General features: G+C 56.2%; 1 protein-coding gene across 10 annotated transcripts in view; it reads right to left on the bottom strand.

Annotated features, from left to right (window-relative positions):
- Nucleotides 1-14,415, bottom strand: part of ANKMY1 (ankyrin repeat and MYND domain containing 1) — a 53,759-nt gene that overhangs the window by 13,833 nt on the left and 25,511 nt on the right. For 6 of the 10 annotated variants that reach the window (XM_087424589.1, XM_087424588.1, XM_087424587.1 and 3 more), the window contains 8 exons: nucleotides 13,099-13,571; nucleotides 10,719-10,890; nucleotides 9,235-9,375; nucleotides 8,696-8,836; nucleotides 6,319-6,426; nucleotides 4,291-4,422; nucleotides 1,122-1,235; nucleotides 615-780 (listed from right to left, as the gene is read on the bottom strand). In XM_087424589.1, the coding sequence (XP_087280715.1) occupies nucleotides 615-780; nucleotides 1,122-1,235; nucleotides 4,291-4,422; nucleotides 6,319-6,426; nucleotides 8,696-8,836; nucleotides 9,235-9,375; nucleotides 10,719-10,890; nucleotides 13,099-13,571 (1,447 nt within the window). Of the gene's footprint in view, nucleotides 1-614; nucleotides 781-859; nucleotides 1,236-4,290; nucleotides 4,423-6,318; nucleotides 6,427-8,695; nucleotides 8,837-9,234; nucleotides 9,376-10,718; nucleotides 10,891-13,094; nucleotides 13,572-14,415 lie in introns of those variants that run through there. The other 4 variants (XM_087424590.1, XR_015550061.1, XR_015550062.1 and 1 more) reach the window with 4 other exon arrangements.

Genomic DNA, 14,415 nt, shown 5'->3' with positions numbered 1-14,415 from the left:
TTGCAGGCTGATTGCTCTATTGGTTTTAAAAATGTCCTGGGATGTAAATTGCTCCTCAGTCTGTTCCAATCAAATGAAGGCTCTTTGAAGGGAATGTCCCTGAGGTCATTGTTGGATACTTATTCTGACCAGCAGGGCAGGTGAGTGGTACCAACTCGGACCCAGGCAACCCCTGGCACTGGACAAACATGCCACTCCCAGCGTGCTCCCATGGTATAGCCTGAGGCCTCTCCTGGACCCTGGTCCTGACCCTCTGATCTCTCTTCCCAGGCTCCTCTCCCCAGCCTGGGACCCCCTCCTCAATCTCTCTTGCCTGATCTCCTCAGAGGACAAGACACAAGGGCCAGGGGGGACCCATCCCAGCAGGTGGCCTGAACAGCAGCAGGAAAGGTCTCTGGTGTCCCTGCCCAGCCCATCCCTCAGAGCCCACAGAATCCAGATCTTCAGGAACACGGCCCCAGACACCCAGGGCTCTTCCACAAGGTGGAAATCCCAGTGTACGTAACTGGGCAGAGCAAGGACTCCAGGTTGGCTCAGAGCTGCTTCCAGGAAACGCCTGGTCCCCTGGACCCAGGACTGCACTGGTCCATCTGGCCATGCCCACTGCCACCCACCTTTCTTGCTCAGGTACAGCATCTTCAGATCCCACTGGCTCTCCTTGGCGAAAACGGCACGGCGCAGCTGGACGCCCATGTATTCCAGGAGCCTCTTCCGGGCTAGAAACGTCTCCCGCTCTGCTGGCATCAGTGAGTGGAAGGGGCAGTGGGCGATCTTGCGGTCCTGCAGGATAGCACTGGGTCACTGCCAGTGACAGTGGGGCCCTGGCCCCCTGCCACAGGGAGAGCAGACCCCACTCCCGGCCCTGGCCTGTCACTGACACTGGGTGGGGAGCAGCTCCGCTTACGGCAATAATTATGAGGACAAACTGGGATAACACTCAGAAAGCCTGCGACAGGCAGCCACGCCTGCAGGACATGCTCCGGGTGCCTAGTCTTCTCTTCCAGAAGGCCAGGAGCTAGCTTTGGTCAGAGGCGTGACGGACCTTTGGCTCAGCTTTTTCCAAGGGATGCAAGAGGCCTTGACTCCACTGCCCATCACCATTGGGAGACTCAAAGCCATACCTGGTAGAATTTGAAATACCCGTAGTCAACAACTGTGCCCACAGCCACCTTGTCCCCCTGCGTGAGCATCACAGGGTTCAGGATGTTGGCCCCATAATTAATGAGCAGGTCAATCTGTGGAGAACAGAGTCTGTGTCACAGGCACAGACACCCCAGCCACCAGGAGGCGGGATCTGGAACCCAGGTGCCCATGTGCCCAACCGCCTGACCCAACACTGTGACCCAGGTCGCCTGAGGCTTCAAGGCCCTCTCGACACACTCGCTGGATGGCAGGAGGGCGGCCCAAAGACAAGGCCCCTAGCAGGAGAGCAGGCAGTGCCCACACAGGCTGTTGTCACGTGCATTACCCAGGAAGGCCACCCTCCAGATGTGCGGAGTCAGCTAGAGGAACCAGACACACACTGACCTCACGGACAAGAAGTTAGGGTGGAACATCATGACAACAGCCATCACTGAAGTCAGGCTGGCCATTCTGGGGAGCCCACCCGACACCCCAACCACAGCACCATGGAATTACACCACGTCTGTGGAGGCCTGGTGACGGTCCCACTCCCTCCAGACTGTAGGCGACACCAGGACAAACCCCAGGCCTGGCTTGTTCACTGTCCCATCCCAACACACCTGGGGGCACTCAGTGAGAGTGTGGACGCGTGGGTATGCATGTGCGTGGTTACATGTGTGCATGTGTGTACACAAAACTGGAAGCTTGGCTGATACGCTGGAAAGAGAGAAATGGTTGCCTAAAGAAACATGAGACCTTAGAAGATATGCAGGGTAAGGAGGACTCTGTGGAGGGCTGTCAGGCACCATTATTAAAATTAAATAAATGCTGACTTTCCTTGGTGTGGGAGTGTGAAAGAACATCCCTATCCTGGGAGATGCACGAAGAAAAAGTGGGATGAGTCATAACGTGTGCAGCCCAATTCTGGAGGGTGGCAAAGGGGAAGCGCCAGAGAGACAGGCAGAGGAAGGAGAGGAGGCAGGTGGAAGGTAAGATACTGCTAACTGTGGACCTAGGAGAGGGGATAGGACATCATTGAGCAGTTCTTTCAACTTGTATGTGAGTTTTAAAAAAATAATTAGTAAATGAAGAAAGAGGAAATGATTAAATAGTTGAAAAACCAACCAGTCGGCTGATTTGAAGTCTGGGGCAAAAACATGCAAGGTGTGTGTGGGTCATCTTGATGCAGCAGAGAACAGGCAGCCAACAGAGGCTAAGGGGCACACAAAGGGGCCAGGGGAGGACCCCCAGGGCCAAGGTTGAGGCAATTTAAGATGAAGAAAAAGAGAGTCCTTCGCTAATAATTATGGAGGCAGATGGCATGGTTGAGGCCAAGCAGATACTGACCATCTAATTCAGGACACAGCACCAGAGGCCCCTAACCCAGGATAGAGCACCAGGGGGCCCCTAATCCAGGACACAGCATCAGAGGGCCCCTAATCCAGAACACAGCACCAGGGGGCCCCTAATTCAGGATAGAGCACCAGGGGGCCCCTAATCCATAACATGGCACCAGGGGGCCCCTAATTCAGGATAGAGCACCAGAGGGCCCCTAATCCAGGATAGAGCACCAGGGGGTCCCTAATCCAGGACACAGCACCAGGGGGCCCCTAATTCAGAAAGGAGCACCAGGGGGCCCCTAATCCAGGATAGAGCACCAGGGGCCCCTAATCCAGGACACAGCACCAGGGGGTCCCTAATTCAGGATAGAGCACCAGGGTGTCCCTAATCCAGGACATAGCACCAGGGGGCCCTTAATCTAGGATAGAGCCCCAGGAGGCCCCTAATTCAGGATAGAGCCCCAGGGGGCCCCTAATCCAGGAAAAAAAACCCAGGGGCCCCTAATTCAGGATAGAGCCCCAAGGGGGCCCCTAATCCAGGATAGAGCCCCAGGGGGCCCCTAATTCAGGACAGAGCACCAGGGGTCCTCAGACAGCACATCTCATGGCCTGTCCCAGGCCCAGGATTGCTCCACAACTCTCTTCTCATTTTATTTCCAAAAACATCGAGAAGCAGAGAGTTTACCCTCTTCAGAGTCTGTTTTAGACAGGACAGGATCTCAGGATAAAGGTAGGATCCTTAAAATAGGATCCAGAAACAGGATCTCAGGAAAAGTTCTTTTTCAACACTAAAGTTAAACTTTTGTGAAGTCAAATAGCCTCCAGGAAGCCTGACTCTCATTCTCTGCCCCTCCCCCCTCCCCCTTCTTCTGCCACACCATGCCACCTCCCCACCCCCACAGCGTGCTTCAGCTGGTTGGGAACCACAGTGCATATCAAGGTGGGGCAAGGGCAGCGAGGATCCCACCAGGCACCATCGTCAGGGGGTGCCCACAGAGGTCCACACCGCGTGGGGGCCGGAAAGGGTGGCCAGGGGGGAGGGCCGTAGGCAATAGCGCATAGAGGGGCCCTGCCCTGAGCTGAGCTGCCTACGGAGAGGACTCTGAGCCCAGGGGTGGGAGTGAGGAGAGGGAGATGCAGGAGCAGATGTGCTTGGGTGCCGGGCAGGGCCAGAGCAACAGGGAAGATGGAAGGGGGCTCTGGGGGGAGCAGGACTCCTGCAAGGAGTCTACAGAGCACAGGGCATGCTCTCAGTCACACATGAGCCCACCAAAGGAAACAGCTTCCAGCACAAGGAAGCCGTCCCCATAGCCAGGACACAGCACCCAGGATCCCTGCCCAGGACACAGCACCCCAGACCCCTGCTCAGCAAGTCCCTTGACCAGGATCCCTAGCCAATGCCCAAACAACATAGAAAAATCTAGACTCCTGTAGCCAGACCAAAGCCATTGCCTATGTCTTTCTTGAGACAAACCAGGGGACTTTTGTCTAGCCTGTTGAGTGGGTTTGCCACTTCACATTTTTTAGGGGTCCACCAACATCCCCAACCCTTACCCCAGGGCCAGACCAAAGAGGCCGCCATACACCCCAGACCCTCCACCCAGGGCCAGCCCCCTCCACCATCACCCCTCCCAGGGTCAGCCCCCCTCCACAATCACTTCCTCCCAGGGCTGGCCCCCCTCCACCATAACACTCCCAGGGTCGGCCCCCATCCACCATCACTCCCTCCCAAGGCCAGCCCCCCTCCACCATCACCCCCTCCCAGGGTCGGCCCCCCTCCATGATCACGCCCTCCCAGGGCCGGCCCCCTCCACTATCACCCCCTCACCAGGGCCAGTTTGCTGTCCATGTTTCTCTGGTGCTCGTAGGTGAAGTCGCAGGCGACACACAGGGCACTGCCCAAGCCCTTGGTCAGGAACAGGTTGGGGTCAGCTCCTTGGGACAGAAGCTCCTTCACAATCTGGACACAGACAGGCTTGTCAGCACCCACCAGGCTGCTCCCCTTAGGTGCGGAGGAAGCCCCAGTAGCGAGGCCACTGCAGTACTGAGCACAGTGGCGGCCAAACCTGGGCCTCGCTGAGGCAGCCACCCGGGCACTTTGACGTAGCCCACACACAGGTACCACTGCTGCCCGGCTCAGAGGACAATGCTGGGGTGGAGAGAGGGCACATGTTGGTTCCCAGGGAGGGCAGCAATGCCACCCGGGCAGCCCCGACCTGGCACTCTCTCTGTACACTGTCCAGTTGCTCTCAAGTGGTCCGGGTCCTGTCTTGCTTTCCAGCCCAGGGGCACAGCTGAGCCTTGCCGCAGTCTTCCACCAGCACGGACCCAGGCGCACATCCCTGGGACCAGTACACCTCTGACCCCCCGGCACCTGGGTCACTGTGATCACCTGACCGGACACAGAGTGGGACACATCCCACTTGTTCCCTGCTGTGCCCCCAGCCAGTAGCCCAGGTGCCACCCGGGAAGCCAGGAGTGAGAGCAGCTGCAGCCAGACACTAGAGACACTAGTGTTTGGCTCTCTCAAGAGCTTACGTCCCTCAGAATGAAGCTCTCTTTGCAGCTGTGCCCCACCTATAATGGCCCGGCACAGAGCAGGTGCCCCATAGAACCTGAGTGAACAACTCAATGCACGAGTGAAGCGGGGAGGGAGAGGACAGGGGTCCATGCAGAAGTACCACAGAAGCCCCACCCTTCAGCTTCTTCAGGCCTCTGCTGAAATGTCACCTCACCAGAGAAGCCCTCCTGGCCACCCTGCTGAAGTAGCCTACTCTCCATCATTCTCTATCCCCCCATAACACTTATCATTACCTGAAATTGTGTTACACGCTGGATTACGGTCTGTCTCCCCCAACTAGAATGTAAGAACCCTTGAGAGCAGAGACTTTTGTTTTATTCAACACCTAATGCCTAGAATGGTGCCTGCCTGGCACATGGTAGGTGTCAAAAAATAACAAATGAAAGGATGAATGGGTGGATGGATTATAGTTGCACAGATGGAAGGGAGGAAGGAAGGAATGATGGATGATGGATGCAGAACAGATGGGTGGAATGATGGATGGATGGATGGATGTGTGGGTGGCGGTGGATGGATGGATGAATGGGTGGGGATGGATGAAAGGATGGGTGGTAGATGGATGAATAGATGGACGAATGGATGAATGAGTGGTGGATGGATGGACAAATGGGTGAATGTATGGAGGGATGGATGGATGGATGTGTGGTTGCGTGGATGGGTGGGTGGGTGGAGGAATGTGTGTGTAGGGGGTGGGTGGATGGATGAATGGGTGGTGGACAGATGAATGGATGGATGGATGGATGGGGTGGGTGGTGGCTGGATGGATGAATGGGCGAACGTATGGATGAATGGGTGAATGGATGTGTGGTTGGGTAGATGGATAGGTGGGTAGAGGAATGTGTGTGTTGGGGATGAATGGATGGATGGATGGATGAGTAGCGGGTGGATGGATAGATGGATGGATGATGAACAAACACATTCCTTGGCGGCAGCAGTAGGTGGGAACTGGCCAGTGTGCCTTTCCCAGTACATGGAGGAGTCGATGCCACAGTGCTGCTGGACAGGCTATTTGGGACAGGCAGGGATTGTGATCTAAGCCCCATGAGGGAGCACCCACCCAGGCAAACCCTCATCCTCACTGCTCAATTTCCCTTCTACATCCTTCTCGCTCTAAGGAGCTCCATCCATTTGAGAGGGGATTCTCTACACAGCTTACACTGCGCTGTCTTCATGCCATGGCCAGCAACAGCAAATCCCAATGACTAACTTGGATGAGGGGGCATTGGAGGCAGAAACACCGCAGACGCATCATCAGTGGGAGTAGAACATGCTCACCAGGTCATTCCCACTGGCGATGGACAGTGAGAGCGGTGAGTGGCCACTCCACAGCATGTTGGGGTTTGCTTTGTGGGAGAGGAGGAGCCGGACCACGTCCCTGGCACACTACGTGGGGAGAAAGGCAGAAGGGCAACAGGTTAAAGAGGCGCCCATACCCGGTCCACCTGACATTGGTCATTAACTCAAATACCATAAAATCAATTTCGTCACTTAATTGCTATTTCCTCCACAACAACCCCTTGCCTGGCACACAGGATGGATGGATGGATGGGTGGGTGCTGGGTGGATTCTCAAACTGAAAAGCTGTTTCCTAGACGTTCATTATTTCCGATGGAAAACAGGAAGGACAAGCGATATGTAAACTGATTGAAAGCTTGTTTCAAAAAAGGGGAGAGTCAGGACCACATGACCATCGTAGCAGCGCCAGGCACATGGAAGGGGAGGCTGGAGGAGCATAACCCTCATAGGACTCAGTCACCCTATAGGACACCAGAGTGTACAAGACGGCCAGCTCGGCTGTAAGGAGCACTTCCTGCGCGGAAAGGGCCCGTCCTCACCTGCCCTGCCCTTCTCCCCTGGGAACCCCTCAGTTTTCCCCTCCTCCCTCCTCTTCGCCAAGAGGTGCTCGCAGGGAGTCGCCCTTTGCAGCTTCTATTCCCTCCGCTGCAAGGTCTCTTCTCCAGCCAGCCTCCCATACTGAGCGCTTTGCTGAATCTGCTCCCTCTGTGGATGTGCAGACCCCAGGGGCTGGCTGGGCCACCATCCAAGGCCACTCCCCGTCCCCCCAGCCTCACAGGCCAGGCCAAGGCTGTGCCAGCACAAGTCTGCTGAGGGGCTCCTGGGAAAGCTTCCCCTCTTCTTCCTCTCCCCTCTGGAATGCAGACGTGATGGCTGGATTGCTGCAGCCTACCTCTCAGTACTGGGATCTTACACTGGCAATCTGTCCTTGACCTAATGATGATGTCACCTCTAGTGCCTCCTAACTTTGTTTCCCCAACACTTTTCTCCATCTGAGATCAGTACAAAGGACACAGGAGTGTGAGTTGGAAAGCACTGTGTTCAAAGCCCAGGCCTTGCACTTCCTGACCAGGGGCCTTGGCCAGCCTGCTTTCTCAGAGCCTCGTTATCCCCACTCCTGGCGTGGGCTCATGGCACCCATCAGCAGGTTCTGGTCAGGGCGGTGGCCCAGGCCCAAGGAGGCTTTAACAAGACAGGGATGTTCTGAAGCAAGGAAGCCTGTGGGGCCCCCACCTCCCCTTCCCAGCATCGCCCGGGTACCCACCCTCAAAGAGGTCCCCACACCCTCACCTCAGGGCAGCACCCTCTGCGGTGGCAAAAAGAACCAAGAGGCCGGCTGCTATTTTCATTTATGGGTGGGTAACCTGAGGCTCAGTGTATTATGTGCTCAGCGGCTTACTGGCCCAGGCTGCACTGCCCACTACACCGCGGAGCTGAGGCCTGGCTCCCCAGCTCCCCCCACGCCCATCCCAGCCACTCAGCCTCCTCTGAGGGGTTCCCGCGCCTACCCTGCTGGGAATTAATCCCCAAGGCAGACAAGAGGCAGCAACTGCAGGGCCAGAGGGACCCGGCCCAGGCTCTGCAAGACGGGATCACGGCCAGGGTCCCCCGTCAGAGAGGGTGACAGACGAGCACAGGTCAGTTACAGCTCAGGCCAGCGCTCCCAAACGTGCTTGACCAGGCCCCACAGTAAGAAAGTGATTTCACATTGCGACCCTGGCCCCACCTGGTGTGTGTGTAGGCATGTGTGTGACGTGTGTCCCCAAAACCTGTTCTGAAACAACATTTTGATACACGAGTTACATGCGATGCCTTCTGACATTTTCTACTCTACCTTCACCTAGTGTGTTCTATTCCATCATGGATGTGACCCATTCCACAGATTCTGAGACCCATTCAGGGAGGATGACCTGCAGTTTGAGAACCGCTGGCCTGGACCAGGGCAGTCAGGGCCCTGTGGGGAGGGACCAACATCCCAAGGTCTGCCCCCTTAGCTGCTGGGCCCAAGGCCCGGCCCATCTTGCCCAGGGCTGTTAGCTCACTGTCCTGCCTCCAACATACACACACGTGCACAGACATCACCCAAGCACACACATACATGCACATGTACACACACGCACACACAGACACACACGGACTGACCTACAAGTACAAACTCACACCCAGATACACTTGCACATATACAGGTACATGCACACTTGCACGTGCACACAAAACACACACATACACACTCATGTACATGCACTTACACGTGCACACCCAAGGCACTCACACGTGCACAGATGCTTGTTCACACACACACCGCACACACATGCTGCACACAGCTCCCGCCCAGCCCGGGGAGGCCCTGGCTCACGCTGTTGTTGTCTTCACGCTCGCAGGCCACGTGCAGAGCCGTCCTGCCCCCCTCATCTGGGGCAGATGTGTGCTCGCTGTAGTAGACGCTGGGCGGGCCTGCTTCATCACTGAGCTTCAGGCTTGAAGGCGACAGGTCTAGCTGTGTGCAGACAGAGGGGTCAAGTAGTGGCCCCCGAGCCTCTCCCCCAAGTGCCTGGAGACCAGCAACCTGCCCAACCAGGCCAGGCCACAAGTCCCCTGCAGGTCTGAAGCACCATCCCGTGAAACCCTCCTGAAAGTTGAAGCGCAGGCCCCGTGTGCTTTCTGAGCTACCCTGGCACCCACGAGGGTCAGAGTCATTCTCGCCCCTCCCCTCTCGGCTCTCACATGCGGTGAGCTGTGCACACACTGCGCAGATCAGGCTGGTTGGGGGCACACAGAGCATTAAGCACCCTCACTAGGGACAAGTGAAATTGTGAACTAATGAACGATATTGTCTACACAGAGACCCCCAGGCCCACAGCACCCCTGCCCCTCCCGCGTGGCAGGACAGTGCACCTTGACTGGCTCGTACACGTCGTCCTGGTCGGCTGCCCTGGCATCCACGTCGGTGATGGCATGAAGCAGCAGCTCTGTTATCTTGACGCCCTCTTCCCCGGGAAGGGCGGCTGCAATGTGGAGGGGGGTCAGGGCCTGCAGCTGCAGAGGAGACACAGGCGGGGTGAGGGTGCGGTTCCCAGGCAAGTGACACCCCCGGTGTGAGGGCCAGGGGCTCAGCGCGAACGAGGCCAGGGAAACTGTCCAGGACGAGAGCACAGCCACCCGCCCCACACCTGTCTGAGAGTCCCACAGCAGCGCCTTCTCACCAGCCCCTCGTGACATTCAGGACAACAAGGCCCACCCACAATGGACCAGGGACATGTCCGTTCCAATTCCTAAGATCCTTACAGCTGCCAGAGAGGAGGCAGACCAGAAGGACCAGCTTCATTTGAGACCAACTGTCCCTACCTTCCTCTAAGAAGAGCCCCGGCCCTCCCTGCCAGGACCTCCTTCAGAGTCCACTGCACAGATGGCCACACAGCTCCTGATTCTAGTCCCTACCCCCAGGCCTGTCCATGCTCCACCCCCTCCAGCCTCTGACCACCAGTTGAGAGAGTTGCTGGAGGACTGTCTCTGGGCGGTGTTCGGTCAGCAACAGGCACACAGAGAGGTCAGGGGGACCCGGCCCTGGAGGGAGCACAGCCAAGGCGGAGAGAGAACCCAGCAAGAGCATGCAGCACACCTCCGTCAAAGTGGAGGACTCGCCAGTCTGCTCCTCCCAACCCAACCTTCAAAGCAGGATCCCGCGGAAACAGGCAGGCACCCTTGGAGAAAGGCTGGAAGGAGGCTCAGAAACCACTGACATGAGTCCACTGTGCACAAGGCTGGCACAGGGGTGCAGATATGCTCAGGGAGGAGTGGGCATTCTCATGGTACCTATCTGACATTACCTACTCAACATTCTAATAAAACAAAACTTCCATTTGAAAGATGAATGTGTAAATAATAGACTCTTGATTGGGAATGAATGAAGGGATGGATGGATGAATGAATGGACGAAAGAGTGAGTGAGTGATGTCTGTGCCAAGTTTAAAGGTTGTAACCTTAGTCAGTTTCAAAGATGGAGCCCAGTCAGTAAACCTAAAAAGTTACTATGAAATTATCCTGGGTCTTACACTGAAAATTCCCCCTTCCTGCACTACTTTACATCACACCCAGAAAAGAAGAGGAAAATGGACAGCTTGGCCAAGGAGCCTGGAAGGCAAGACCCGCCTGCCACCGAGCAGGGACCAGCACAAAAACTGTCAGCCTCTGCAGCCTCACATCCTCTAAATATGACAAAGAGCCTAAATAGGTGACTGGATGGGTGTTTACACAAGCAGAGAAGAAAAACAGAATTCTACAAGTGAATTTCAAAAGCTAGCGCTCTGACCTCAAAGCACCATGGGCCTCCTTTCTGGCCCACCCCTTCCCCCCACCTGCCCTCGCCAGTGGGGTCCCACCTCGGGGGAGAGCTGGATGTCGGTCCTGGCCCCATTCTCCAGCAGCAGCTTCACTCCCTCCACGTCCCCAGCCTTCACAGCGAAGAACAGGACCTGCATGGGTATGCGGCAGCAGTTGGGGTCGGCGCCCCGGTGCAGCAGGAGGTTGATGGTCAGCCACCTGTTTCTGTGTCTGCAAGAATCAGCGTGACACAGTCACAGGCTGGAGGAGAGGCACAGGCGGCTCACGGCTAGCTGTCTGACGGCACCCCCGGTCAGGACAGGCGCCCCCCAGGGGACGATGCTCTGGAGGGCACTGAGCTCCTAACACCCTGAGCCCCAGGGTCCTGCCTGTCCAAGACCTCTGGCCCCTGACCTGGGGTCGGGGCAGCCCACCTGTCGCCAAACCACCCTGAGCGAGCCAGCCTAGCCAAGCTAAGTCCAGCTGCGGTCTTACCCAGTCAGCCCGGAGTGGTCACTTAGCCTCGCTAAGGTCACCTGGGAGATGGGGTGTGGGGTGGGGACCAGCCCTCCCTCCAGGGGTGGCTGTGAAGTGATGACATAGAACACCTGGTGCATGTAGGGCACAAGAGTGTAACTCGCACACACATATATGCACACACACACACACACACCCCCATACACACAGACCACACACATACACACAACACACACAACACACACACAACACACCCATACACACAGACCACACACATACACACGAACACACCACACATGTTACACATACAACACACATACATACCTACACAATACACACACACATCACACACACCACACACACATGCACACATGCACATCCACACTGGTGCACACACCACCTATACACACTGGCACACAAACACAACTCGCACATTAGCACTCATATATCTTATGAGGAGCACAGAGCTGGCACCAGTGGGGAAGCTGTGCCAAGACCTGGACCTGGAGAGGCTGGGGGGGGTGGGGCAGGGACGGGCAGCCCCACTGGGCGGGGGGAAGGTGAGGGAGGGGCGGAGCAGGCCTCAAGAACAGCAGACAGACTGGGCAGGTAGAGGGTCTAGGCTAATCCCGCTGACCCCATGGCCAGCATAGAACCATGTCAGCAGACAATATGCGATGGGCGCACGTGTTCCAAAATTCTCATTTTCACTGAAAGCTGAAATGTCATCACTGACAACACACAGTGTCATGTCTTCCTTACAGCGGATGGCCATTCGGAAGAACAAATAGCCACAGTGCGCCGGCTGGCCGCTCTTTCAGGGAAAGGGGTGTCCCAGGGGGAAAGATGGCAAATTCCATTTGTGACTCCAGCCATCGGAGAACTGCACTGCTCGAGAGAACCATCCTCCCGTGGTTTGTCCTCCCATTTCATTACACAGAACATTCTCACAGGGCATGGACTCAGGGGTCGAGCTGTTACACAATCATTTGTGTGGCTTCATCAAGCGCGTTCTCAGGTAAAGCTGGCGTTCTCTTGTGTGCGCGTGCAAAAACGCAATGCAATGTCACACAGGGAGATGGCAGATACGCTCTTAGGATTATTATGGGAATCATGTCTACCTCACAGACTGCGTGAAAGGGTTTGGGACACCCAGGGGTACATGGGCCACACTTTGAGAACTGCTGGTCTAGACAGTGAGGGCAGGGGTGTGTGTGGGTGTGGGCAAGTGTGTGGGGAGGTGGGGGTATGGTAAGTGTGTGTATGTGAGTTTAGGGGGGTGAGTATGTGTCCATGGGTGAATGTGTGCAGGGGAATATGTGTATGGGAAAGTGTGTCTGTGGGTGAGTGTGTGGGGGCGAACATGTGGAGGGCGTAAGTGTGTGTGTAAGTGTGTGGGGATAGGTGTCCATGGATGAGTGGGGGGGAATGTGTTGGGGGTGGAGAGTGTGTGTGTGAGTGTAGGGGAGTATGTGTCCACGGGTCAATGTGTGCAGGGGAGTGTGTGTGTGGGCAAGTGTGTATCCATAGGTGAGTGTATGCAGGTGAATGTGTGGATCCCCCCATGGGTGAGTGGGGGGAGGCGTGAGTGTGTGTGTGGGAAAGTGTGTGTGGGAGTGTGCATGTGGGGGCTGGGGGGGGTGCAGTGAGTGTGAGCATCCACATGGTACCCACCACCCGTGCGCCAGTCCGGGCACATTTCCTGGACTCCCCCAGGCCAGGCCCCCAGCACTGAGCCACGCAGAGGTCAGCTCTTCCTGGGACTCTCATGCAGATAAGGCACAGAACAGCCCATAACACAGCATTCGGGCAGGCTGTCAGGGTGTGGAACTCGCAGATGATGGGACACACATCTCTAGAAACAGTCCCTCCCGGTGGAACAGGGAAGTGATGCTGATCCACTGAGCATGCGATTCCCTAAACGTGACCCTCAGCCTCACCACCCGAGCACCAGTGACCTACTCAATCATGGACAGCGCCATCTTCCTCATGGTCCCTTGGTCGGAGTAGGTGGTGCCCAAGGAGGGGGCCTTCAGCATGCTGTGGGCCCTGGCGCTCTTCTCCACGATAGCCCGCGAGAGCTCAATGGAGAAGCTGTGCACACAGAGGGTGGACTCGAAGCTCGTCCCATCGCTGCCCAGCGAGCACATGTCCAGGTTCCCCAGCACGTCGTCCAGCCCCTTCTCCAGGTCACTGGTGCTGCCCGTCCGCGATGTGGACTCCCACCGCTGCAGGCTGCTCCTCCGGTCAGTGGACTCCCGAGACAGCTGGCTGCCCGGAGAGAGGCCGTTCTCCCGGCTGCCGGGCACCACAGACAGTGCCTTTGCTTCCTGGGTGCCGTGGGTGGGCACAGATTCCTCACGCGAGACTGACTCCACTGCCGCTTCGGGGAATGAGAAGGAATGGTTTGGAATTACTAGGATTTTTGGAGCTGCCTTTGGAAAGTACAAAAATACATATCATTAGAAGAAAGAAGAAATCAGAGTGACAACCCCATTAAGCCACCTTCTTTATCATGAGAGTGGCCTTCGAAGCACCCAGACTGACAAGGCTAACACAGCTCTGCCCATGCACCTTTCCGAAAACCCATAGAGAGAAAACCACACCCCTTGGGTGCATCGCATAGAAACCTCAGCCACACAACAGCCACCAGCCACACGTGGCGACTGAGCTCTCCAAACGAGGCCCTTCCAGAACTGCGGTGCATCAGAAGTGTGCAGAGACCAGAAAAAGAATGCAAAATGTCTCCCTAATGATCATTATACCAGTTACACGCTGAAATGATAAATTTTGGACATACTTGGTTAAATAAAATATATTATTAAAATTAATTCCACCCGCGTTAACTTTATTTTTAATGTGCCTCTTAGAAACATTTCAATTATACATGTGGCTCAGGTTTCCACTAGGTGGCGCTGTTCTCCAAGCGTGGTGCCTGGACCAGCAGGAGCATCCCCAGGATGCAGATTCTTGGGCCCCACCCCAGACCCCTGAGGCAGAAATGCTGGGGGTGGGGCCCAGTGGTCTGTGATTAACTTTTTCTGTGAAGGGCCAGATGGTACATAGTTAAGACTGTGGGCCCAGGGGTCTCTGCGTGACTACGAAACCCTAACATTGCAACGCAAAACCAGCCATAGATAACACATAAAAGGATGGCATGGCTTTGCTCCAATGAGGCTTTACCTACAAGAGCAGCGGGCAGGCGGATGGGGCCCATACAAGCGCTGCTCCAAGGGCTTCCACCACTGGCTCACGCCTGCACCCACTCTCTACAGGGGA

The sequence above is a fragment of the Ceratotherium simum genome, chromosome 37 (genome assembly GCF_057802395.1).
Source record: "Ceratotherium simum simum isolate JZ-2026a chromosome 37, ASM5780239v1, whole genome shotgun sequence".
Taxonomy (NCBI): Eukaryota; Metazoa; Chordata; class Mammalia; order Perissodactyla; family Rhinocerotidae; genus Ceratotherium; species Ceratotherium simum.
The sequence above is the reverse complement of the archived record's forward strand: the minus strand, read 5'-3'. Positions and strand labels throughout refer to the sequence as shown.